Here is a 26958-nt window from a genome sequence, read left to right as displayed (position 1 = left end):
ACGGTAGGAACATTATACTGTGTGGGGGTATGGCGGTACTGTAGGAACATTATACTGTGTGTGGGGGTTTGGCGGTACGGTAGGAACATTATACTGTGTGGGCGTATGGCGGTACTATGAGAACATTATACTGTGTGGGGGTATGGCGGTACTATGAGAACATTATACTGTGTGGGAGTATGGCGATAGTGTGAAAATCCCTTTTTTACGAGAGATGCCAGTACTGTGAGAACATTATACTGTGTGTGGGGGTATGGCGGTACTATGAGAACATTATACTGTGTGTGGGGATATGGCGGTACTATGAGAACATTATACTGTGTGTGGGGGTATGGCGGTACTGTAGGAACATTATACTGTGTGTGGGGATATGGCGGTACTATGAGAACATTATACTGTGTGTGGGGGTATGGCGGTACTATGAGAACATTATACTGTGTGGGGGTATGGCGGTACTGTAGGAACATTATACTGTGTGTGGTGGGATGGCGGTACTATGAGAACATTACACTGTGTGTGGCGGTACGGCAGTACTGTAGGAACATTATACTGTGTGGGGGTATGGTGGTACTATGAGAACATTATACTGTGTGTGGGGGTATGGCGGTACTGTAGGAACATTATACTGTGTGGGGGTATGGCGGTACTATGAGAACATTATATTGTGTGTGGGGGTATGGCGGTACTGTAGGACCATTATACTGTGTGTGGGGGTATGGCGGTACTGTAGGAACATTATACTGTGTGTGGGGGGTATGGCGGTACTATGAGAACATTACACTGTGTGTGGCGGTACGGCAGTACTGTAGGAACATTATACTGCGTGGGGGTATGGTGGTACTATGAGAACATTATACTGTGTGTGGGGGTATGGCGGTACTGTAGGAACATTATACTGTGTGGGGGTATGGCGGTACTATGAGAACATTATATTGTGTGTGGGGGTATGGCGGTACTGTAGGACCATTATACTGTGTGTGGGGGTATGGCGGTACTGTAGGAACATTATACTGTGTGTGGGGGGTATGGCGGTACTGTAGGAACATTATACTGTGTGTGGGGGTATGGCGGTACTATGAGAACATTATACTGTGTGTGGTGGTATGGCGGTACTATGAGAACATTATACTGTGTGTGGGTGTATGGCGGTACTGTAGGAACATAATACTTTGTGTGGGGGTATGGCGGTACTATGAGAACATTATACTGTGTGGGGGTATGGCGGTACTGTAAGAACACTATACTGTGTGTGGGGGTATGATGGTACTATGAGAACATTATACTGTGTGTGGGGGTATGGCGGTACTGTAGGAACATTATACTGTGTGTGGGGATATGGCGGTACTATGAGAACATTATACTGTGTGTGGGGGTATGGCGGTACTATGAGAACATTATACTGTGTGGGGGTATGGCGGTACTGTAGGAACATTATACTGTGTGTGGTGGGATGGCGGTACTATGAGAACATTACACTGTGTGTGGCGGTACGGCAGTACTGTAGGAACATTATACTGTGTGGGGGTATGGTGGTACTATGAGAACATTATACTGTGTGTGGGGGTATGGCGGTACTGTAGGAACATTATACTGTGTGGGGGTATGGCGGTACTATGAGAACATTATATTGTGTGTGGGGGTATGGCGGTACTGTAGGACCATTATACTGTGTGTGGGGGTATGGCGGTACTGTAGGAACATTATACTGTGTGGGGGGTATGGCGGTACTGTAGGAACATTATACTGTGTGTGGGGGTATGGCGGTACTATGAGAACATTATACTGTGTGTGGGGGTATGGTGGTACTATGAGTACATTATACTGTGTGGGGGGGTATGGTGGTACTATGAGAACATTATACTATGTGGGGGGGTATGTTGGTACTATAAGAACATTATACTGTGTGGGGGGGTATGGTGGAACTGTAGGAACATTAAACTGTGTGTGGGGGTATGGCGGTACTATGAGAACATTATACTGTGTGTGGGGGTATGGCGGTACTATGAGAACATTATACTGTGTGTGTGGGGGTATGGCGGTACTATGAGAACATTATACTGTGTGTGAGGGTATGGGGGTACTATGAGAACATTATACTGTGTGTGGGGGTATGGAGGTACTGTAGGAACATTATACTGTGTGTGGGGGTATGGCGGTACTATGAGAACATTATACTGTATGTGGGGGTATGGCGGTACTATGAGAACATTACACTGTGTGTGGGGGTATGGCGGTACTATGAGAACATTATGCTGTGTGTGGGGGTATGGCGGTACTATGAGAACATTATACTGTGTGTGGGGGTATGACGGTACTGTAGGAATATTATACTGTGTGTGGGGGTATGGCGGTACTATGAGAACATTATACTGTGTGTGGGGGTATGGCGGTACTATGAGAACATTACACTGTGTGCGGGTATGGCGGTACTATGAGAACATTATGCTGTGTGTGGGGGTATGGCGGTACTATGAGAACATTATACTGTGTGTGGGGGTATGGCGGTACTGTAGGAACATTATACTGTGTAGGGGTATGGCGGTACTATGAGAACATTATACAGTGTGTGGGGGTATGGCGGTACTATGAGAACATTATACTGTGTGTGGGGGGTATGGCGGTACTGTAGGAACATTATACTGTGTGTGGGGGTATGGCGGTACTATGAGAACATTATATTGTGTGTGTGGGGGTATGGCGGTACTATGAGAACATTATACTGTGTGTGGGGGTATGGCGGTACTGTAGGAACATTATACTATGTGTGGTGGTATGGCGGTACTATGAGAACAGTATACTGTGTGTGGGGGTATGGCGGTACTATGAGATCATTATACTGTGTGTGGGGGTATGGCGGTACTGTAGGAACATTATACTGTGTGTGGGGGTATGGCAGTACTATGAGAACATTATACTGTGTGTGGGGGTATGGCGGTACTGTAGGAACATTATACTGTGTGTGGGGGTATGGCGGTACTGTAGGAACATTATACTGTGTGTGGGGGTATGGCAGTACTGTAGGAACATTATACTGTGTGTTGGGGTATGGCGGTACTGTGAGAACACTATACTGTGTGTGGGGGTATGGCGGTACTATGAGAACATTATACTGTGTGTGTCGTGGTATGGCGGTACTATGAGAACATTATACTGTGTGTGGGGTATGGCGTACTATGAGAACATTATACTGTGTGTGGCGGTATGGCGGTACTATGAGAACATTATACTGTGTGTGGGGTATGGCGGTACTATGAGAACATTATACTGTGTATTGGTATGGCGGTACTATGAGAACATTATACTGTGTGTGGGGGTATGGCGGTACGGTAGGAACATTATACTGTGTGTGGGGGTATGGCAGTACTGTAGGAACATTATACTGTGTGTGGGGGTATGGCAGTATTGTAGGAACATTATACTGTGTGGGGGTATGGCGGTAGTGTGAGAACACTATACTGTGTGTGGGGGTATGGCGGTACTATGAGAACATTATACTGTGTGTGGGGGTATGGGGGTGGTGTGAAAATTCCTTTTTTATGAGAGATGCCAGTACCGTGGAAACATTATACTGTGTGTGGCGGTATGGCGGTACTATGAGAACATTATACTGTGTGTGGGGTATGGCGGTACTATGAGAACATTATACTGTGTGTGGGTATGGCGGTACTATGAGAACATTATACTCTGTGTGGGGGTATGGCGGTACTATGAGAACATTATACTCTGTGTGGGGGTATGGCCGTACGGTAGGAACATTATACTGTGTGGGGGTATGGCGGTACTGTAGGAACATTATACTGTGTGTGGGGGTTTGGCGGTACGGTAGGAACATTATACTGTGTGGGCGTATGGCGGTACTATGAGAACATTATACTGTGTGGGGGTATGGCGGTACTATGAGAACATTATACTGTGTGGGAGTATGGCGATAGTGTGAAAATCCCTTTTTTACGAGAGATGCCAGTACTGTGAGAACATTATACTGTGTGTGGGGGTATGGCGGTACTATGAGAACATTATACTGTGTGTGGGGATATGGCGGTACTATGAGAACATTATACTGTGTGTGGGGGTATGGCGGTACTGTAGGAACATTATACTGTGTGTGGGGATATGGCGGTACTATGAGAACATTATACTGTGTGTGGGGGTATGGCGGTACTATGAGAACACTATACTGTGTGGGGGTATGGCGGTACTGTAGGAACATTATACTGTGTGTGGTGGGATGGCGGTACTATGAGAACATTACACTGTGTGTGGCGGTACGGCAGTACTGTAGGAACATTATACTGTGTGGGGGTATGGTGGTACTATGAGAACATTATACTGTGTGTGGGGGTATGGCGGTACTGTAGGAACATTATACTGTGTGGGGGTATGGCGGTACTATGAGAACATTATATTGTGTGTGGGGGTATGGCGGTACTGTAGGACCATTATACTGTGTGTGGGGGTATGGCGGTACTGTAGGAACATTATACTGTGTGTGGGGGGTATGGCGGTACTATGAGAACATTACACTGTGTGTGGCGGTACGGCAGTACTGTAGGAACATTATACTGTGTGGGGGTATGGTGGTACTATGAGAACATTATACTGTGTGTGGGGGTATGGCGGTACTGTAGGAACATTATACTGTGTGGGGGTATGGCGGTACTATGAGAACATTATATTGTGTGTGGGGGTATGGCGGTACTGTAGGACCATTATACTGTGTGTGGGGGTATGGCGGTACTGTAGGAACATTATACTGTGTGTGGGGGGTATGGCGGTACTGTAGGAACATTATACTGTGTGTGGGGGTATGGCGGTACTATGAGAACATTATACTGTGTGTGGTGGTATGGCGGTACTATGAGAACATTATACTGTGTGTGGGTGTATGGCGGTACTGTAGGAACATAATACTTTGTGTGGGGGTATGGCGGTACTATGAGAACATTATACTGTGTGGGGGTATGGCGGTACTGTAAGGACATTATACTGTGTGTGGGGGTATGATGGTACTATGAGAACATTATACTGTGTGTGGGGGTATGGCGGTACTGTAGGAACATTATACTGTGTGTGGGGATATGGCGGTACTATGAGAACATTATACTGTGTGTGGGGGTATGGCGGTACTATGAGAACATTATACTGTGTGGGGGTATGGCGGTACTGTAGGAACATTATACTGTGTGTGGTGGGATGGCGGTACTATGAGAACATTACACTGTGTGTGGCGGTACGGCAGTACTGTAGGAACATTATACTGTGTGGGGGTATGGTGGTACTATGAGAACATTATACTGTGTGTGGGGGTATGGCGGTACTGTAGGAACATTATACTGTGTGGGGGTATGGCGGTACTATGAGAACATTATATTGTGTGTGGGGGTATGGCGGTACTGTAGGACCATTATACTGTGTGTGGGGGTATGGCGGTACTGTAGGAACATTATACTGTGTGTGGGGGGTATGGCGGTACTGTAGGAACATTATACTGTGTGTGGGGGTATGGCGGTACTATGAGAACATTATACTGTGTGTGGGGGTATGGTGGAACTATGAGTACATTATACTGTGTGGGGGGGTATGGTGGTACTATGAGAACATTATACTATGTGGGGGGGTATGGTGGTACTATAAGAACATTATACTGTGTGGGGGGGTATGGTGGAACTGTAGGAACATTAAACTGTGTGTGGGGGTATGGCGGTACTATGAGAACATTATACTGTGTGTGGGGGTATGGCGGTACTATGAGAACATTATACTGTGTGTGTGGGGGTATGGCGGTACTATGAGAACATTATACTGTGTGTGAGGGTATGGGGGTACTATGAGAACATTATACTGTGTGTGGGGGTATGGAGGTACTGTAGGAACATTATACTGTGTGTGGGGGTATGGCGGTACTATGAGAACATTATACTGTATGTGGGGGTATGGCGGTACTATGAGAACATTACACTGTGTGTGGGGGTATGGCGGTACTATGAGAACATTATGCTGTGTGTGGGGGTATCGCGGTACTATGAGAACATTATACTGTGTGTGGGGGTATGACGGTACTGTAGGAATATTATACTGTGTGTGGGGGTATGGCGGTACTATGAGAACATTATACTGTGTGTGGGGGTATGGCGGTACTATGAGAACATTACACTGTGTGCGGGTATGGCGGTACTATGAGAACATTATGCTGTGTGTGGGGGTATGGCGGTACTATGAGAACATTATACTGTGTGTGGGGGTATGGCGGTACTGTAGGAACATTATACTGTGTAGGGGTATGGCGGTACTATGAGAACATTATACAGTGTGTGGGGGTATGGCGGTACTATGAGAACATTATACTGTGTGTGGGGGGTATGGCGGTACTGTAGGAACATTATACTGTGTGTGGGGGTATGGCGGTACTATGAGAACATTATATTGTGTGTGTGGGGGTATGGCGGTACTATGAGAACATTATACTGTGTGTGGGGGTATGGCGGTACTGTAGGAACATTATACTATGTGTGGTGGTATGGCGGTACTATGAGAACAGTATACTGTGTGTGGGGGTATGGCGGTACTATGAGATCATTATACTGTGTGTGGGGGTATGGCGGTACTGTAGGAACATTATACTGTGTGTGGGGGTATGGCAGTACTATGAGAACATTATACTGTGTGTGGGGGTATGGCGGTACTGTAGGAACATTATACTGTGTGTGGGGGTATGGCGGTACTGTAGGAACATTATACTGTGTGTGGGGGTATGGCAGTACTGTAGGAACATTATACTGTGTGTTGGGGTATGGCGGTACTGTGAGAACACTATACTGTGTGTTGGGGTATGGCGGTACTATGAGAACATTATACTGTGTGTGTCGTGGTATGGCGGTACTATGAGAACATTATACTGTGTGTGGGGTATGGCGTACTATGAGAACATTATACTGTGTGTGGCGGTATGGCGGTACTATGAGAACATTATACTGTGTGTGGGGTATGGCGGTACTATGAGAACATTATACTGTGTATTGGTATGGCGGTACTATGAGAACATTATACTGTGTGTGGGGGTATGGCGGTACGGTAGGAACATTATACTGTGTGTGGGGGTATGGCGGTACTGTAGGAACATTATACTGTGTGTGGGGGTATGGCAGTATTGTAGGAACATTATACTGTGTGGGGGTATGGCGGTAGTGTGAGAACACTATACTGTGTGTGGGGGTATGGCGGTACTATGAGAACATTATACTGTGTGTGGGGGTATGGGGGTGGTGTGAAAATTCCTTTTTTATGAGAGATGCCAGTACCGTGGAAACATTATACTGTGTGTGGCGGTATGGCGGTACTATGAGAACATTATACTGTGTGTGGGGTATGGCGGTACTATGAGAACATTATACTGTGTGTGGGTATGGCGGTACTATGAGAACATTATACTCTGTGTGGGGGTATGGCCGTACGGTAGGAACATTATACTGTGTGTGGGGGTATGGCAGTACTATGAGAACATTATACTGTGTGTGGGGGTATGGCGGTACTGTAGGAACATTATACTGTGTGTGGGGGTATGGCGGTACTGTAGGAACATTATACTGTGTGTGGGGGTATGGCAGTACTGTAGGAACATTATACTGTGTGTTGGGGTATGGCGGTACTGTGAGAACACTATACTGTGTGTGGGGGTATGGCGGTACTATGAGAACATTATACTGTGTGTGTCGTGGTATGGCGGTACTATGAGAACATTATACTGTGTGTGGGGTATGGCGTACTATGAGAACATTATACTGTGTGTGGCGGTATGGCGGTACTATGAGAACATTATACTGTGTGTGGGGTATGGCGGTACTATGAGAACATTATACTGTGTATTGGTATGGCGGTACTATGAGAACATTATACTGTGTGTGGGGGTATGGCGGTACGGTAGGAACATTATACTGTGTGTGGGGGTATGGCGGTACTGTAGGAACATTATACTGTGTGTGGGGGTATGGCAGTATTGTAGGAACATTATACTGTGTGGGGGTATGGCGGTAGTGTGAGAACACTATACTGTGTGTGGGGGTATGGCGGTACTATGAGAACATTATACTGTGTGTGGGGGTATGGGGGTGGTGTGAAAATTCCTTTTTTATGAGAGATGCCAGTACCGTGGAAACATTATACTGTGTGTGGCGGTATGGCGGTACTATGAGAACATTATACTGTGTGTGGGGTATGGCGGTACTATGAGAACATTATACTGTGTGTGGGTATGGCGGTACTATGAGAACATTATACTCTGTGTGGGGGTATGGCCGTACGGTAGGAACATTATACTGTGTGGGGGTATGGCGGTACTGTAGGAACATTATACTGTGTGTGGGGGTTTGGCGGTACGGTAGGAACATTATACTGTGTGGGCATATGGCGGTACTATGAGAACATTATACTGTGTGGGGGTATGGCGGTACTATGAGAACATTATACTGTGTGGGAGTATGGCGATAGTGTGAAAATCCCTTTTTTACGAGAGATGCCAGTACTGTGAGAACATTATACTGTGTGTGGGGGTATGGCGGTACTATGAGAACATTATACTGTGTGTGGGGATATGGCGGTACTATGAGAACATTATACTGTGTGTGGGGGTATGGCGGTACTGTAGGAACATTATACTGTGTGTGGGGATATGGCGGTACTATGAGAACATTATACTGTGTGTGGGGGTATGGCGGTACTATGAGAACATTATACTGTGTGGGGGTATGGCGGTACTGTAGGAACATTATACTGTGTGTGGTGGGATGGCGGTACTATGAGAACATTACACTGTGTGTGGCGGTACGGCAGTACTGTAGGAACATTATACTGTGTGGGGGTATGGTGGTACTATGAGAACATTATACTGTGTGTGGGGGTATGGCGGTACTGTAGGAACATTATACTGTGTGGGGGTATGGCGGTACTATGAGAACATTATATTGTGTGTGGGGGTATGGCGGTACTGTAGGACCATTATACTGTGTGTGGGGGTATGGCGGTACTGTAGGAACATTATGCTGTGTGTGGGGGGTATGGCGGTACTATGAGAACATTACACTGTGTGTGGCGGTACGGCAGTACTGTAGGAACATTATACTGTGTGGGGGTATGGTGGTACTATGAGAACATTATACTGTGTGTGGGGGTATGGCGGTACTGTAGGAACATTATACTGTGTGGGGGTATGGCGGTACTATGAGAACATTATATTGTGTGTGGGGGTATGGCGGTACTGTAGGACCATTATACTGTGTGTGGGGGTATGGCGGTACTGTAGGAACATTATACTGTGTGTGGGGGGTATGGCGGTACTGTAGGAACATTATACTGTGTGTGGGGGTATGGCGGTACTATGAGAACATTATACTGTGTGTGGTGGTATGGCGGTACTATGAGAACATTATACTGTGTGTGGGTGTATGGCGGTACTGTAGGAACATAATACTTTGTGTGGGGGTATGGCGGTACTATGAGAACATTATACTGTGTGGGGGGTATGGCGGTACTGTAAGAACATTATACTGTGTGTGGGGGTATGATGGTACTATGAGAACATTATACTGTGTGTGGGGGTATGGCGGTACTGTAGGAACATTATACTGTGTGTGGGGATATGGCGGTACTATGAGAACATTATACTGTGTGTGGGGGTATGGCGGTACTATGAGAACATTATACTGTGTGGGGGTATGGCGGTACTGTAGGAACATTATACTGTGTGTGGTGGGATGGCGGTACTATGAGAACATTACACTGTGTGTGGCGGTACGGCAGTACTGTAGGAACATTATACTGTGTGGGGGTATGGTGGTACTATGAGAACATTATACTGTGTGTGGGGGTATGGCGGTACTGTAGGAACATTATACTGTGTGGGGGTATGGCGGTACTATGAGAACATTATATTGTGTGTGGGGGTATGGCGGTACTGTAGGACCATTATACTGTGTGTGGGGGTATGGCGGTACTGTAGGAACATTATACTGTGTGGGGGGTATGGCGGTACTGTAGGAACATTATACTGTGTGTGGGGGTATGGCGGTACTATGAGAACATTATACTGTGTGTGGGGGTATGGTGGTACTATGAGTACATTATACTGTGTGGGGGGGTATGGTGGTACTATGAGAACATTATACTATGTGGGGGGGTATGGTGGTACTATAAGAACATTATACTGTGTGGGGGGGTATGGTGGAACTGTAGGAACATTAAACTGTGTGTGGGGGTATGGCGGTACTATGAGAACATTATACTGTGTGTGGGGGTATGGCGGTACTATGAGAACATTATCCTGTGTGTGTGGGGGTATGGCGGTACTATGAGAACATTATACTGTGTGTGAGGGTATGGGGGTACTATGAGAACATTATACTGTGTGTGGGGGTATGGAGGTACTGTAGGAACATTATACTGTGTGTGGGGGTATGGCGGTACTATGAGAACATTATACTGTATGTGGGGGTATGGCGGTACTATGAGAACATTACACTGTGTGTGGGGGTATGGCGGTACTATGAGAACATTATGCTGTGTGTGGGGGTATAGCGGTACTATGAGAACATTATACTGTGTGTGGGGGTATGACGGTACTGTAGGAATATTATACTGTGTGTGGGGGTATGGCGGTACTATGAGAACATTATACTGTGTGTGGGGGTATGGCGGTACTATGAGAACATTACACTGTGTGCGGGTATGGCGGTACTATGAGAACATTATGCTGTGTGTGGGGGTATGGCGGTACTATGAGAACATTATACTGTGTGTGGGGGTATGGCGGTACTGTAGGAACATTATACTGTGTAGGGGTATGGCGGTACTATGAGAACATTATACAGTGTGTGGGGGTATGGCGGTACTATGAGAACATTATACTGTGTGTGGGGGGTATGGCGGTACTGTAGGAACATTATACTGTGTGTGGGGGTATGGCGGTACTATGAGAACATTATATTGTGTGTGTGGGGGTATGGCGGTACTATGAGAACATTATACTGTGTGTGGGGGTATGGCGGTACTGTAGGAACATTATACTATGTGTGGTGGTATGGCGGTACTATGAGAACAGTATACTGTGTGTGGGGGTATGGCGGTACTATGAGATCATTATACTGTGTGTGGGGGTATGGCGGTACTGTAGGAACATTATACTGTGTGTGGGGGTATGGCAGTACTATGAGAACATTATACTGTGTGTGGGGGTATGGCGGTACTGTAGGAACATTATACTGTGTGTTGGGGTATGGCGGTACTGTGAGAACACTATACTGTGTGTGGGGGTATGGCGGTACTATGAGAACATTATACTGTGTGTGTCGTGGTATGGCGGTACTATGAGAACATTATACTGTGTGTGGGGTATGGCGTACTATGAGAACATTATACTGTGTGTGGCGGTATGGCGGTACTATGAGAACATTATACTGTGTGTGGGGTATGGCGGTACTATGAGAACATTATACTGTGTATTGGTATGGCGGTACTATGAGAACATTATACTGTGTGTGGGGGTATGGCGGTACGGTAGGAACATTATACTGTGTGTGGGGGTATGGCGGTACTGTAGGAACATTATACTGTGTGTGGGGGTATGGCAGTATTGTAGGAACATTATACTGTGTGGGGGTATGGCGGTAGTGTGAGAACACTATACTGTGTGTGGGGGTATGGCGGTACTATGAGAACATTATACTGTGTGTGGGGGTATGGGGGTGGTGTGAAAATTCCTTTTTTATGAGAGATGCCAGTACCGTGGAAACATTATACTGTGTGTGGCGGTATGGCGGTACTATGAGAACATTATACTGTGTGTGGGGTATGGCGGTACTATGAGAACATTATACTGTGTGTGGGTATGGCGGTACTATGAGAACATTATACTCTGTGTGGGGGTATGGCCGTACGGTAGGAACATTATACTGTGTGGGGGTATGGCGGTACTGTAGGAACATTATACTGTGTGGGCGTATGGCGGTACTATGAGAACATTATACTGTGTGGGGGTATGGCGGTACTATGAGAACATTATACTGTGTGGGAGTATGGCGATAGTGTGAAAATCCCTTTTTTACGAGAGATGCCAGTACTGTGAGAACATTATACTGTGTGTGGGGGTATGGCGGTACTATGAGAACATTATACTGTGTGTGGGGATATGGCGGTACTATGAGAACATTATACTGTGTGTGGGGGTATGGCGGTACTGTAGGAACATTATACTGTGTGTGGGGATATGGCGGTACTATGAGAACATTATACTGTGTGTGGGGGTATGGCGGTACTATGAGAACATTATACTGTGTGGGGGTATGGCGGTACTGTAGGAACATTATACTGTGTGTGGTGGGATGGCGGTACTATGAGAACATTACACTGTGTGTGGCGGTACGGCAGTACTGTAGGAACATTATACTGTGTGGGGGTATGGTGGTACTATGAGAACATTATACTGTGTGTGGGGGTATGGCGGTACTGTAGGAACATTATACTGTGTGGGGGTATGGCGGTACTATGAGAACATTATATTGTGTGTGGGGGTATGGCGGTACTGTAGGACCATTATACTGTGTGTGGGGGTATGGCGGTACTGTAGGAACATTATACTGTGTGTGGGGGGTATGGCGGTACTATGAGAACATTACACTGTGTGTGGCGGTACGGCAGTACTGTAGGAACATTATACTGTGTGGGGGTATGGTGGTACTATGAGAACATTATACTGTGTGTGGGGGTATGGCGGTACTGTAGGAACATTATACTGTGTGGGGGTATGGCGGTACTATGAGAACATTATATTGTGTGTGGGGGTATGGCGGTACTGTAGGACCATTATACTGTGTGTGGGGGTATGGCGGTACTGTAGGAACATTATACTGTGTGTGGGGGGTATGGCGGTACTGTAGGAACATTATACTGTGTGTGGGGGTATGGCGGTACTATGAGAACATTATACTGTGTGTGGTGGTATGGCGGTACTATGAGAACATTATACTGTGTGTGGGTGTATGGCGGTACTGTAGGAACATAATACTTTGTGTGGGGGTATGGCGGTACTATGAGAACATTATACTGTGTGGGGGTATGGCGGTACTGTAAGAACATTATACTGTGTGTGGGGGTATGATGGTACTATGAGAACATTATACTGTGTGTGGGGGTATGGCGGTACTGTAGGAACATTATACTGTGTGTGGGGATATGGCGGTACTATGAGAACATTATACTGTGTGTGGGGGTATGGCGGTACTATGAGAACATTATACTGTGTGGGGGTATGGCGGTACTGTAGGAACATTATACTGTGTGTGGTGGGATGGCGGTACTATGAGAACATTATACTGTGTGTGGGGGTATGGCAGTACTATGAGAACATTATACTGTGTGGGGGTACGGCAGTACTGTAGGAACATTATACTGTGTGGGGGTATGGTGGTACTATGAGAACATTATACTGTGTGTGGGGGTATGGCGGTACTGTAGGAACATTATACTGTGTGGGGGTATGGCGGTACTATGAGAACATTATATTGTGTGTGGGGGTATGGCGGTACTGTAGGACCATTATACTGTGTGTGGGGGTATGGCGGTACTGTAGGAACATTATACTGTGTGGGGGGTATGGCGGTACTGTAGGAACATTATACTGTGTGTGGGGGTATGGCGGTACTATGAGAACATTATACTGTGTGTGGGGGTATGGTGGTACTATGAGTACATTATACTGTGTGGGGGGGTATGGTGGTACTATGAGAACATTATACTATGTGGGGGGGTATGTTGGTACTATAAGAACATTATACTGTGTGGGGGGGTATGGTGGAACTGTAGGAACATTAAACTGTGTGTGGGGGTATGGCGGTACTATGAGAACATTATACTGTGTGTGGGGGTATGGCGGTACTATGAGAACATTATACTGTGTGTGTGGGGGTATGGCGGTACTATGAGAACATTATACTGTGTGTGAGGGTATGGGGGTACTATGAGAACATTATACTGTGTGTGGGGGTATGGAGGTACTGTAGGAACATTATACTGTGTGTGGGGGTATGGCGGTACTATGAGAACATTATACTGTATGTGGGGGTATGGCGGTACTATGAGAACATTACACTGTGTGTGGGGGTATGGCGGTACTATGAGAACATTATGCTGTGTGTGGGGGTATGGCGGTACTATGAGAACATTATACTGTGTGTGGGGGTATGACGGTACTGTAGGAATATTATACTGTGTGTGGGGGTATGGCGGTACTATGAGAACATTATACTGTGTGTGGGGGTATGGCGGTACTATGAGAACATTACACTGTGTGCGGGTATGGCGGTACTATGAGAACATTATGCTGTGTGTGGGGGTATGGCGGTACTATGAGAACATTATACTGTGTGTGGGGGTATGGCGGTACTGTAGGAACATTATACTGTGTAGGGGTATGGCGGTACTATGAGAACATTATACAGTGTGTGGGGGTATAGCGGTACTATGAGAACATTATACTGTGTGTGGGGGGTATGGCGGTACTGTAGGAACATTATACTGTGTGTGGGGGTATGGCGGTACTATGAGAACATTATATTGTGTGTGTGGGGGTATGGCGGTACTATGAGAACATTATACTGTGTGTGGGGGTATGGCGGTACTGTAGGAACATTATACTATGTGTGGTGGTATGGCGGTACTATGAGAACAGTATACTGTGTGTGGGGGTATGGCGGTACTATGAGATCATTATACTGTGTGTGGGGGTATGGCGGTACTGTAGGAACATTATACTGTGTGTGGGGGTATGGCAGTACTATGAGAACATTATACTGTGTGTGGGGGTATGGCGGTACTGTAGGAACATTATACTGTGTGTTGGGGTATGGCGGTACTGTGAGAACACTATACTGTGTGTGGGGGTATGGCGGTACTATGAGAACATTATACTGTGTGTGTCGTGGTATGGCGGTACTATGAGAACATTATACTGTGTGTGGGGTATGGCGTACTATGAGAACATTATACTGTGTGTGGCGGTATGGCGGTACTATGAGAACATTATACTGTGTGTGGGGTATGGCGGTACTATGAGAACATTATACTGTGTATTGGTATGGCGGTACTATGAGAACATTATACTGTGTGTGGGGGTATGGCGGTACGGTAGGAACATTATACTGTGTGTGGGGGTATGGCGGTACTGTAGGAACATTATACTGTGTGTGGGGGTATGGCAGTATTGTAGGAACATTATACTGTGTGGGGGTATGGCGGTAGTGTGAGAACACTATACTGTGTGTGGGGGTATGGCGGTACTATGAGAACATTATACTGTGTGTGGGGGTATGGGGGTGGTGTGAAAATTCCTTTTTTATGAGAGATGCCAGTACCGTGGAACCATTATACTGTGTGTGGCGGTATGGCGGTACTATGAGAACATTATACTGTGTGTGGGGTATGGCGGTACTATGAGAACATTATACTGTGTGTGGGTATGGCGGTACTATGAGAACATTATACTCTGTGTGGGGGTATGGCCGTACGGTAGGAACATTATACTGTGTGGGGGTATGGCGGTACTGTAGGAACATTATACTGTGTGTGGGGGTTTGGCGGTACGGTAGGAACATTATACTGTGTGGGCGTATGGCGGTACTATGAGAACATTATACTGTGTGGGGGTATGGCGGTACTATGAGAACATTATACTGTGTGGGAGTATGGCGATAGTGTGAAAATCCCTTTTTTACGAGAGATGCCAGTACTGTGAGAACATTATACTGTGTGTGGGGTATGGCGGTACTATGAGAACATTATACTGTGTGTGGGGATATGGCGGTACTATGAGAACATTATACTGTGTGTGGGGGTATGGCGGTACTGTAGGAACATTATACTGTGTGTGGGGATATGGCGGTACTATGAGAACATTATACTGTGTGTGGGGGTATGGCGGTACTATGAGAACATTATACTGTGTGGGGGTATGGCGGTACTGTAGGAACATTATACTGTGTGTGGTGGGATGGCGGTACTATGAGAACATTACACTGTGTGTGGCGGTACGGCAGTACTGTAGGAACATTATACTGTGTGGGGGTATGGTGGTACTATGAGAACATTATACTGTGTGTGGGGGTATGGCGGTACTGTAGGAACATTATACTGTGTGGGGGTATGGCGGTACTATGAGAACATTATATTGTGTGTGGGGGTATGGCGGTACTGTAGGACCATTATACTGTGTGTGGGGGTATGGCGGTACTGTAGGAACATTATACTGTGTGTGGGGGGTATGGCGGTACTATGAGAACATTACACTGTGTGTGGCGGTACGGCAGTACTGTAGGAACATTATACTGTGTGGGGGTATGGTGGTACTATGAGAACATTATACTGTGTGTGGGGGTATGGCGGTACTGTAGGAACATTATACTGTGTGGGGGTATGGCGGTACTATGAGAACATTATATTGTGTGTGGGGGTATGGCGGTACTGTAGGACCATTATACTGTGTGTGGGGGTATGGCGGTACTGTAGGAACATTATACTGTGTGTGGGGGGTATGGCGGTACTGTAGGAACATTATACTGTGTGTGGGGGTATGGCGGTACTATGAGAACATTATACTGTGTGTGGTGGTATGGCGGTACTATGAGAACATTATACTGTGTGTGGGTGTATGGCGGTACTGTAGGAACATAATACTTTGTGTGGGGGTATGGCGGTACTATGAGAACATTATACTGTGTGGGGGTATGGCGGTACTGTAAGAACATTATACTGTGTGTGGGGGTATGATGGTACTATGAGAACATTATACTGTGTGTGGGGGTATGGCGGTACTGTAGGAACATTATACTGTGTGTGGGGATATGGCGGTACTATGAGAACATTATACTGTGTGTGGGGGTATGGCGGTACTATGAGAACATTATACTGTGTGGGGGAATGGCGGTACTGTAGGAACATTATACTGTGTGTGGTGGGATGGCGGTACTATGAGAACATTACACTGTGTGTGGCGGTACGGCAGTACTGTAGGAACATTATACTGTGTGGGGGTATGGTGGTACTATGAGAACATTATACTGTGTGTGGGGGTATGGCGGTACTGTAGGAACATTATACTGTGTGGGGGTATGGCGGTACTATGAGAACATTATATTGTGTGTGGGGGTATGGCGGTACTGTAGGACCATTATACTGTGTGTGGGGGTATGGCGGTACTGTAGGAACATTATACTGTGTGGGGGGTATGGCGGTACTGTAGGAACATTATACTGTGTGTGGGGGTATGGCGGTACTATGAGAACATTATACTGTGTGTGGGGGTATGGTGGTACTATGAGTACATTATACTGTGTGGGGGGGTATGGTGGTACTATGAGAACATTATACTATGTGGGGGGGTATGTTGGTACTATAAGAACATTATACTGTGTGGGGGGGTATGGTGGAACTGTAGGAACATTAAACTGTGTGTGGGGGTATGGCGGTACTATGAGAACATTATACTGTGTGTGGGGGTATGGCGGTACTATGAGAACATTATACTGTGTGTGTGGGGGTATGGCGGTACTATGAGAACATTATACTGTGTGTGAGGGTATGGGGGTACTATGAGAACATTATACTGTGTGTGGGGGTATGGAGGTACTGTAGGAACATTATACTGTGTGTGGGGGTATGGCGGTACTATGAGAACATTATACTGTATGTGGGGGTATGGCGGTATTATGAGAACATTACACTGTGTGTGGGGGTATGGCGGTACTATGAGAACATTATGCTGTGTGTGGGGGTATGGCGGTACTATGAGAACATTATACTGTGTGTGGGGGTATGACGGTACTGTAGGAATATTATACTGTGTGTGGGGGTATGGCGGTACTATGAGAACATTATACTGTGTGTGGGGGTATGGCGGTACTATGAGAACATTACACTGTGTGCGGGTATGGCGGTACTATGAGAACATTATGCTGTGTGTGGGGGTATGGCGGTACTATGAGAACATTATACTGTGTGTGGGGGTATGGTGGTACTGTAGGAACATTATACTGTGTAGGGGTATGGCGGTACTATGAGAACATTATACAGTGTGTGGGGGTATGGCGGTACTATGAGAACATTATACTGTGTGTGGGGGGTATGGCGGTACTGTAGGAACATTATACTGTGTGTGGGGGTATGGCGGTACTATGAGAACATTATATTGTGTGTGTGGGGGTATGGCGGTACTATGAGAACATTATACTGTGTGTGGGGGTATGGCGGTACTGTAGGAACATTATACTATGTGTGGTGGTATGGCGGTACTATGAGAACAGTATACTGTGTGTGGGGGTATGGCGGTACTATGAGATCATTATACTGTGTGTGGGGGTATGGCGGTACTGTAGGAACATTATACTGTGTGTGGGGGTATGGCAGTACTATGAGAACATTATACTGTGTGTGGGGGTATGGCGGTACTGTAGGAACATTATACTGTGTGTGGGGGTATGGCAGTACTGTAGGAACATTATACTGTGTGTTGGGGTATGGCGGTACTGTGAGAACACTATACTGTGTGTGGGGGTATGGCGGTACTATGAGAACATTATACTGTGTGTGTCGTGGTATGGCGGTACTATGAGAACATTATACTGTGTGTGGGGTATGGCGTACTATGAGAACATTATACTGTGTGTGGCGGTATGGCGGTACTATGAGAACATTATACTGTGTGTGGGGTATGGCAGTACTATGAGAACATTATACTGTGCATTGGTATGGCGGTACTATGAGAACATTATACTGTGTGTGGGGGTATGGCGGTACGGTAGGAACATTATACTGTGTGTGGGGGTATGGCGGTACTGTAGGAACATTATACTGTGTGTGGGGGTATGGCAGTATTGTAGGAACATTATACTGTGTGGGGGTATGGCGGTAGTGTGAGAACACTATACTGTGTGTGGGGGTATGGCGGTACTATGAGAACATTATACTGTGTGTGGGGGTATGGGGGTGGTGTGAAAATTCCTTTTTTATGAGAGATGCCAGTACCGTGGAAACATTATACTGTGTGTGGCGGTATGGCGGTACTATGAGAACATTATACTGTGTGTGGGGTATGGCGGTACTATGAGAACATTATACTGTGTGTGGGTATGGCGGTACTATGAGAACATTATACTCTGTGTGGGGGTATGGCCGTACGGTAGGAACATTATACTGTGTGGGGGTATGGCGGTACTGTAGGAACATTATACTGTGTGTGGGGGTTTGGCGGTACGGTAGGAACATTATACTGTGTGGGCGCATGGCGGTACTATGAGAACATTATACTGTGTGGGGGTATGGCGGTACTATGAGAACATTATAATGTGTGGGAGTATGGCGATAGTGTGAAAATCCCTTTTTTACGAGAGATGCCAGTACTGTGAGAACATTATACTGTGTGTGGGGGTATGGTGGTACTATGAGAACATTATACTGTGTGTGGGGATATGGCGGTACTATGAGAACATTATACTGTGTGGGGGTATGGCGGTACTATGAGAACATTATACTGTGTGGGAGTATGGCGATAGTGTGAAAATCCCTTTTTTACGAGAGATGCCAGTACTGTGAGAACATTATACTGTGTGTGGGGGTATGGCGGTACTATGAGAACATTATACTGTGTGTGGGGATATGGCGGTACTATGAGAACATTATACTGTGTGTGGGGGTATGGCGGTACTATGAGAACATTATACTGTGTGGGGGTATGGCGGTACTATGAGAACATTATACTGTGTGTGGGGGTATGGCGGTACTATGAGAACATTATACTGTGTGGGGGTATGGCGGTACTATGAGAACATTATACTGTGTGTGGGGGTATGGCGGTACTATGAGAACATTATACTGTGTGGGGGTATGGCGGTACTATGAGAACATTATACTGTGTGTGGGGGTATGGCGGTACTATGAGAACATTATACTGTGTGGGGGTATGGCGGTACTATGAGAACATTATACTGTGTGTGGGGGTATGGCGGTACTATGGGAACATTATACTGTGTGTGGGGGGGTATGGCGGTACTATGAGAACATTATACTGTGTGTGGGGGTATGGCGGTACTATGAGAACATTATACTGTGTGTGTTGGTATGGCGGTACTATGAGAACATTATACTGTGTGTGGGGGTATGGCGGTACTATGAGAACATTATACTGTGTGGGGGTATGGCGGTAGTGTGAAAATACCTTTTTTACGAGAGCTGCCAGTACTGTGGAAACATTATACTGTGTGAGCGCCATCATATATATTACATAAGGGGTGTAAAAAGGAGAGTCATAAAAAAGACTCCTCAGGGCTGTGCTGCATTTGTACAGACTGCTATCTGCCGTCCAGACGGGACCATGTGACATCAATGGGAAGAGGGAGGTTTCCGGAGGGAAGAGTCTAGAGGGTGCACCTGGTCAGGAGACCTTGATGACGCAGTTACTGATATTATAAAGGCCGGAGCCCCAAAGGCAGAACAGATTTGGCGCAAAACAAAGGAAAGGGGTGCGGGGAAGAATCTGAGGTACCAGCTGATGGTAAAGTGCCCGAGGCAGCTGGGTGTGGGGCAGAACCTGCTTACAGGGCATAATGGGGGCATTACACTGTGTGGGGCCAAGAAAGGGGCCCTGTACTAGGAGAACAATCCGCTCCCTCACTTCCTGTCCTCCATAGTTGGCTCGTATGTATCTATTACAGGAAACAGAACAACAACGTTATGATTCTTATAAAGAGTCTCAGTGCAGAAGGGGTTAATGTCCCCCCCGCGCTCAGTAATGGGGAATCTCCACATACCTCCACCTGCAGAGCCGCACTCCACATATATGGCTGCTAGAGGCTAAAGGACCTGTGATGACGTCATGCCCATGTGACCGGAGGGGGCGGAGCCTCTCCCTCCATAGAGCAGACAGGAGGAGGCTGTGGATGTCAGGGCGGATTTGGGGTATTTTTGGGTCATTCTCCAAAGTCACATATCAGGTTAGTGGGGGTCTGCCTGGGGAGAAGGGGGTGATGCTTGCATGGGGCTGCATGTACATGCTGGACGGGGGTCTGCCTGGGGAGAAGGGGAGATGTTGCTTGCATGGGACTGCGTGCTGGAGGGGCCTGCCTGGGGAAGGGTGACTGCATGCTGGAGTCTCTGTGGGAAGGGGGTCATGTTGCATGCGTGGGGGGTCTACCTGCAGAGTGGGGCTGATGTTACTCGCATGGGTCTGCATGGTGCGGGGGGCTGATGCCACATACTGTGCAGGTCAGTGTGATGTCACTTGCGGTGGGGGGTACCGGGAAGTATAGTGCTACGTGTAAGGGCAGTCCCACACGTCCAGATAATTCCGGTACCGGGAAAAATCGGTACCAGAATTATCCATGTCCCTTATGTTTCTGTGGTACATCAGTGTGGCACACTTGTGCCGCCCGTGTGCCCACTGGCTAATACACGCACGGTGCTGGGTACCACACGTACCAGCATCTGGTGCTGAAGCCGCTATTAATCCCAAAGGGGCGGAGCCGCATAATTACTGTAATCGGCGGCCCCACGTGACCGCATACAGGAGACGCTGCGGCCAGGGGAGGACGCTACAGCGAGGGATCCGGAGGCTAGGTGAGTATTTTAATCACAGCGGGGGGGGGGAGGGGCGCACATGGGGGGACCTGGATCTGCATTGTAAACACTAATATTCATATGTTCCCTGCAGCAAACGCTGCTGCAGGGAACATATGAATCGCGGCTTCAGCACCATGTGAGGGGGGTACAGCGCTTAATGGAGCGCTGTCTCCTGCACTGCACACGGACGTGTTTTACACGGACCCATTGACTTTAATGGGTCCGTGTAATCCGTGCGCTCCCACGAACACTGACATGTCTCCATGTTTGGCACATGGAGACACGGTCCGCAAAAAATCACTGACATCTGAAAAGATGCATTGATTTTTGTGTCTACGTGTGTCAGTGGCTCCGGTACATGAGTAAACTGTCACCTCACGTACCGGAGCCACTGACGTGTGAAACCGGCCTGAGAGGGCGAACAGGGGAGGGGATGAATGATGATGGAGATCTGAGGGATTCATATTACTTACCATGAGAATCTCTGCCTGATGGTGCGGGGTCCGTCCTGTTTTTTTTTTACATAAAACGTTTTCTCATTAATATTATTGGGCGCACATGACGTCAGGTTGATGACTGACCTATGACCTCTGGGAGCGACCCTGCGTGATAATAATGTCTCCAGACCCCGGGCTTTATTCTATGCTGTTCAGTATTATCCCGGTGGCCACTGGTGTCAGCCACTGCTGGTATCCAGTTTTCTGCATGATTTTTTCTGTTTTATTTTAGGTATTGTGGCTTTTCCCCATCCTGTGCCCCCCGGAGCAGTGACCTCCCTGCAGATGTCATCTCATCACTGGACGTCTCTTCACCAAGTGGAGCTGGAGCCCCCACAATCCATGTGAGGACCCAAAGGGATGACAATGTGGGCGTCTGATAATGTCAGATAGATGAGTATAATTACTTAAAAAAACACAAAACCTCCATTCTCTCGATTTATTCTGTCTCCCCCCCGCCCCTCTGTCTCCCGCGCCCCTCTTAATTGTTTTGATTTCTAAAACTCTTTATTATTCATTTGTATGTATGCATATATTTATATATCTCTTTTTTATTTCTAACTATTTGACTTGTAATAAACTTGTGTGACAGCTATGAGTTGACTTTTCATTTCTATAATTCTTAAGCGCTGGGTGATATTAGTGGAGGGTAACGCAGTTGGATCTGTATCAGGCTGAGTTCACATATTGCAGGTTATTGGGGAAACGATCTGTAGGGGCGTCCTCACCAGTAGACCGGACCGCACTGCCATGTAGCCCATACAGCCGGACTAGCTGTATGTTGTGTTTTTTTTTTTTTTTTAAATCTATAATTGTCTTTTCTTAATAAGACATAAGCTGGTTTTCTATGAGGGTCTGACTGCTGCTGCCACCACTGATGGGACAGGCGATGGCAGATTTTCCAGAGGAATAATGTATCTCTGTAATGTTAGGCAATATTAGAATTTTGTAAAATATTCATACAAATAAAAACGTTGACGACCTGTGACAGAGCTGGAATGAATGTGTCGCATGTATTTGTCTTGCTCCATCAATGAAGGAATGTTCCCCTCAGACCTCCTGGAGACTTCACAACCCTGGATCAGACCTAAATCTCAGGACAATAAAACCTCACCCTCCTCATCTATGAGCTGCCCCAATATTTATGGCCACAACTGTTTCCCCCTCCCATATTGATAGTTCTGCATCACTTGTCTTATTTATGGCCAGTTCTGTATAATATGTGACTCTTCGCATTTTATCTCGCTTTTGTTAGCATAACAATCAGATGAGGGCAATCCTGTAAATGTCGGCTGCCCTCGGAGCAATGTTCTTCTATCAGGCCGGGCAGATCTGTATTCAGCTGCAATGTGACTGAGATCAGATGGGTGTGAGCAGAAAACATTGGACGCCATACGGCCCATCAGTGCGACATTTATAAAGATACAATTCTGTAATATGGAAAACTGGAAATGGTCCTGTAAGATTAATAAAAAACTGGGCGAGCTCAGCAATAAGAAGTGAGAACAAAACATCCCGTTCTCCTGGATGAGAGTGGGAGCGCTTTATGTATCCACTGCTGTAAGTGTCCACCTATACTGAGCCTGATAAAGACCGGAGGAGACGCCGGCTACAATCATTGTTACACTTCTCCTTTAAAAGGGTATCGACCACTGATGATTCTCAAATTTTAATATTTTACTGATTCTTTTTTTTAAAGAAAAATGTAGACAATTACCGTATCCTGTTTATTTACCACCCTTGTGCAGCATGCCGTAACAACCTGATGCATGCTGCCAGTAATGAAGCATGGTTGTGTGCCCTAATTCAGCCTCTTCTCTACTGGGAATTATTGTTGGGGGGGACATGAGGAGATCATCAAATGAAGGTCGTGGTGGAGGTGTACCTGCTTCAAGGAGGCCGGCGTCACACTAACAAGTTTTACGAACGTATGAGCGCATAAAATACGTCCTTAACTCCTTCAAGTCGCGGCCCTTTTTCATTTTTGCGTGTTCGTTTTTCGCTTCCCTCCTTCCCAGAGCCATAACTTTTTTTATTTTTCCGTCAATATGGTCATGTGAGGGCTTATTTTTTGCGGGACTTTTGAACGACACCATTGGTTTTACCATGTCTTTTACTAGAAAACGGGAAAAAAATTCCAAGTGCGGTGAAATTGCAAAAAAAGTGCAATCCCACACTTGTTTTTTGTTTGGCTTTTTTGCTAGGTTCACTAAATGCTAAAACTAACCTGCCATTATGATTCTCCAGGTCAGTACGAGTTCATAGACACCTAACATGACTAGGTTATTTTTTATCTAAGTGGTGAAAAAAAATTCCAAACTTTGCTAAAAAAAAAAAAAGTGCCATTTTCCGATACCCGTAGCGTCTCCATTTTTCGTGATCTGGGGTCGGGTGAGGGCTTATTTTTTGCGTGCCGAGCTGATGTTTTTAATGATACCATTTTTGCGCAGATACGTTCTTTTGATCGCCCGTTATTGCATTTTAATGCAATGTTGCAGCGACCAAAAAAACATAATTCTGGCGTTTCGGATTTTTTTCTCGCTACGCCGTTTAGCGATCAGGTTAATATTTTTTTTAATTGATAGATCGGGCGATATTGAACAGGGCGATACCAAATACGTGTAGCTTTGGTTTTTTTTTTTTATTGTTTTATTTAGGATGGGGCGAAAGGGGGGTGATTTAAACTTTTATATTTTTTTCATATTTTTAAAAACATTTTTTTTTTTACTTGTGCCATGCTTCAATAGCCTCCATGGGAGGCTAGAAGCTGGCATAGCCTGATCGGCTCTGCTACATAGCAGCGATCATCAGATCGCTGCTATGTAGCAGAAATGCAGGTGTGCTGTGAGCACCGACCACAGGGGGGCGCTCACAGCAGACCTGCATCAGTAACCATAGAGGTCTCAAGGACCTCTATGGTTACCTTCCTGATGCATCGCCGACCCCCGATCATGTGACGGGGATCGGCGATGACATCATATCCGGCCGCCCGGCCGGATGCGGTAGTTAAATGCCGCTGTCTGTGTTTGACAGCGGCATTTAACAGGTTAATAGCGGCGGGTGAATAGCGATTTCACCCGCCGCTATTGCGCGCACATGTCAGCTGTACAAAACAGCTGACATGTCGCGACTTTGATGTGGGCTCACAGCCGGAGCCCACATCAAAGGGGATTCACGGCATGCGCAGTAGATGTACGGCGCATGTCGTGAAGGGGTTAAAACACGCCTAACAAACGTCCCAATTATTCTCTATGCCCCTGCTCCTATCTGCAGTATTTTACTGATCCGTATTATACAGCTTTCTACGGCCGTAGAAAATCGCAGCATGCTGCGTTTGTCACCATATTGCGCAAAAAAACGCTAGTGAAAGTCTATGGAAGCCAGAAAAATACGGATTACACACGGACCAGCAGTGTGACTTGCGAGAAATACGCAGCGCTGTTAGAGAGAAAAGCCAGCAATTCAGTGCGGTGTACAGTAAAATCACACTGACAGCTTACAGTAGAATAAATGTGTACACATAGAATGTGTGAATATGTGTATATATATATATTATATCAGTGAGACACATATATGTATATATATTATTACTTCAGACAGCGCTAGATAGCTTAAAAGCCGGTAATTCAATTACCGGCTTTTGCTTTCTCCTTCACAAACCCGACATGATATGAGACATGATTACATACAGTAAACCATCTCATATCACCATTTTTTTTGCATATTCCACACTACTAATGTTAGTAGTGTGTATATGCAAAATTTGGCCGTTCTAGCTATTAAAGGGTTAAATGGCGGGAAAAATTTGGCGTGGGCTCCCGCACAATTTTCTCCGCCAGAGTAGTAAAGCCAGTGACTGAGGGCAGATATTAACCCCATTCCCGACCTTTGACGCATACGCTGCGTCATGAAAGTCGGTGCCATTCCGACCCATGACGCAGCGTATGCGTCATGGCAGAATCGCGTTCCTGCAGGCCGGGTGAAAGGGTTAACTAATTTCACCCGGCGTGCAGGGACTGGAGGAGTTGTACTTTAGCCCAGGGGGGGTGGCTTCACCCCCTCGTGGCTACGATCGCTCTGATTGGCAGTTTCACTTTCAACAGCCAATCAGAGCGATTTGTAATATTTCACCTAAAAAACTGGTGAAATATTACAATTGCTGCAATATCATCGGCCATGGCTGGAAACACTAATGTGCCCCCACCCCACCGATCGCCCCCCCAGCCCTCCGATCTGTGGTCCGCTCCCCTCCGTCCTGTGCTCCGCTCCCCCGTCCTCCTGTCCGCTCCCCCTGTGCTCCAATCCCACCCCCGTGCTCCAATCCCATCCCCCCTGCACTCCGATCCACCACCCCCGCACTCCGATCCACCCCCCCGCACACCGATCCACCCCCTGCACACCGATCCACCCCCCCGCACACCAATCCACCCGACCGCACACCGATCCACCCCCCCCCCCCATGCTCTGATCCCTCCTCCCCGTGCTCCGATGCCCCCCCCCCCCCCCCCCCGTGCCCTGATCTCCCCCCCCCCTTATACTTACCGAGCCTCCCGGGGTCCGTCCGTCTTCTTTCCTGGGCGCCGCCATCTTCCAAAATGGCGGGCGCATGCGCAGTGCGCCCGCTGAATCTGCCGGCCGGCAGATTCGTTCCAGAGTGAATTTTGATCACTGTGATAAAACCTCACAGTGATCAAAATAAAAAAAAAAAACAGTAAATGACCCCCCCCCCACTTTGTCACCCCCATAGGTAGGGACAATAATAAAATAAAGAATTTTTTTTTTCCCCCACTAAGGTTGGAGTTAGAACCAGGGT

General features: G+C 46.8%; 1 protein-coding gene across 1 annotated transcript in view; it reads right to left on the bottom strand.

Moving 5' to 3' along the window:
* The window catches only part of LOC138662981 (oocyte zinc finger protein XlCOF6-like), a 102386-nt gene extending 81501 nt beyond the window's left edge, over nucleotides 1-20885 (bottom strand). Inside the window, exon 1 of the mRNA XM_069749008.1 lies at nucleotides 20841-20885. Within this exon, the coding sequence (XP_069605109.1) occupies nucleotides 20841-20867 (27 nt within the window). The 5' untranslated portion in view covers nucleotides 20868-20885. The remainder of the gene's footprint in view (nucleotides 1-20840) is intronic.
* Between the last annotated feature and the right edge of the window lie 6073 nt (nucleotides 20886-26958).

The sequence above is a fragment of the Ranitomeya imitator genome, chromosome 2, assembly GCF_032444005.1.
Source record: "Ranitomeya imitator isolate aRanImi1 chromosome 2, aRanImi1.pri, whole genome shotgun sequence".
In the NCBI taxonomy this organism is placed as follows: domain Eukaryota; kingdom Metazoa; phylum Chordata; class Amphibia; order Anura; family Dendrobatidae; genus Ranitomeya; species Ranitomeya imitator.
The sequence above is the reverse complement of the archived record's forward strand: the minus strand, read 5'-3'. Positions and strand labels throughout refer to the sequence as shown.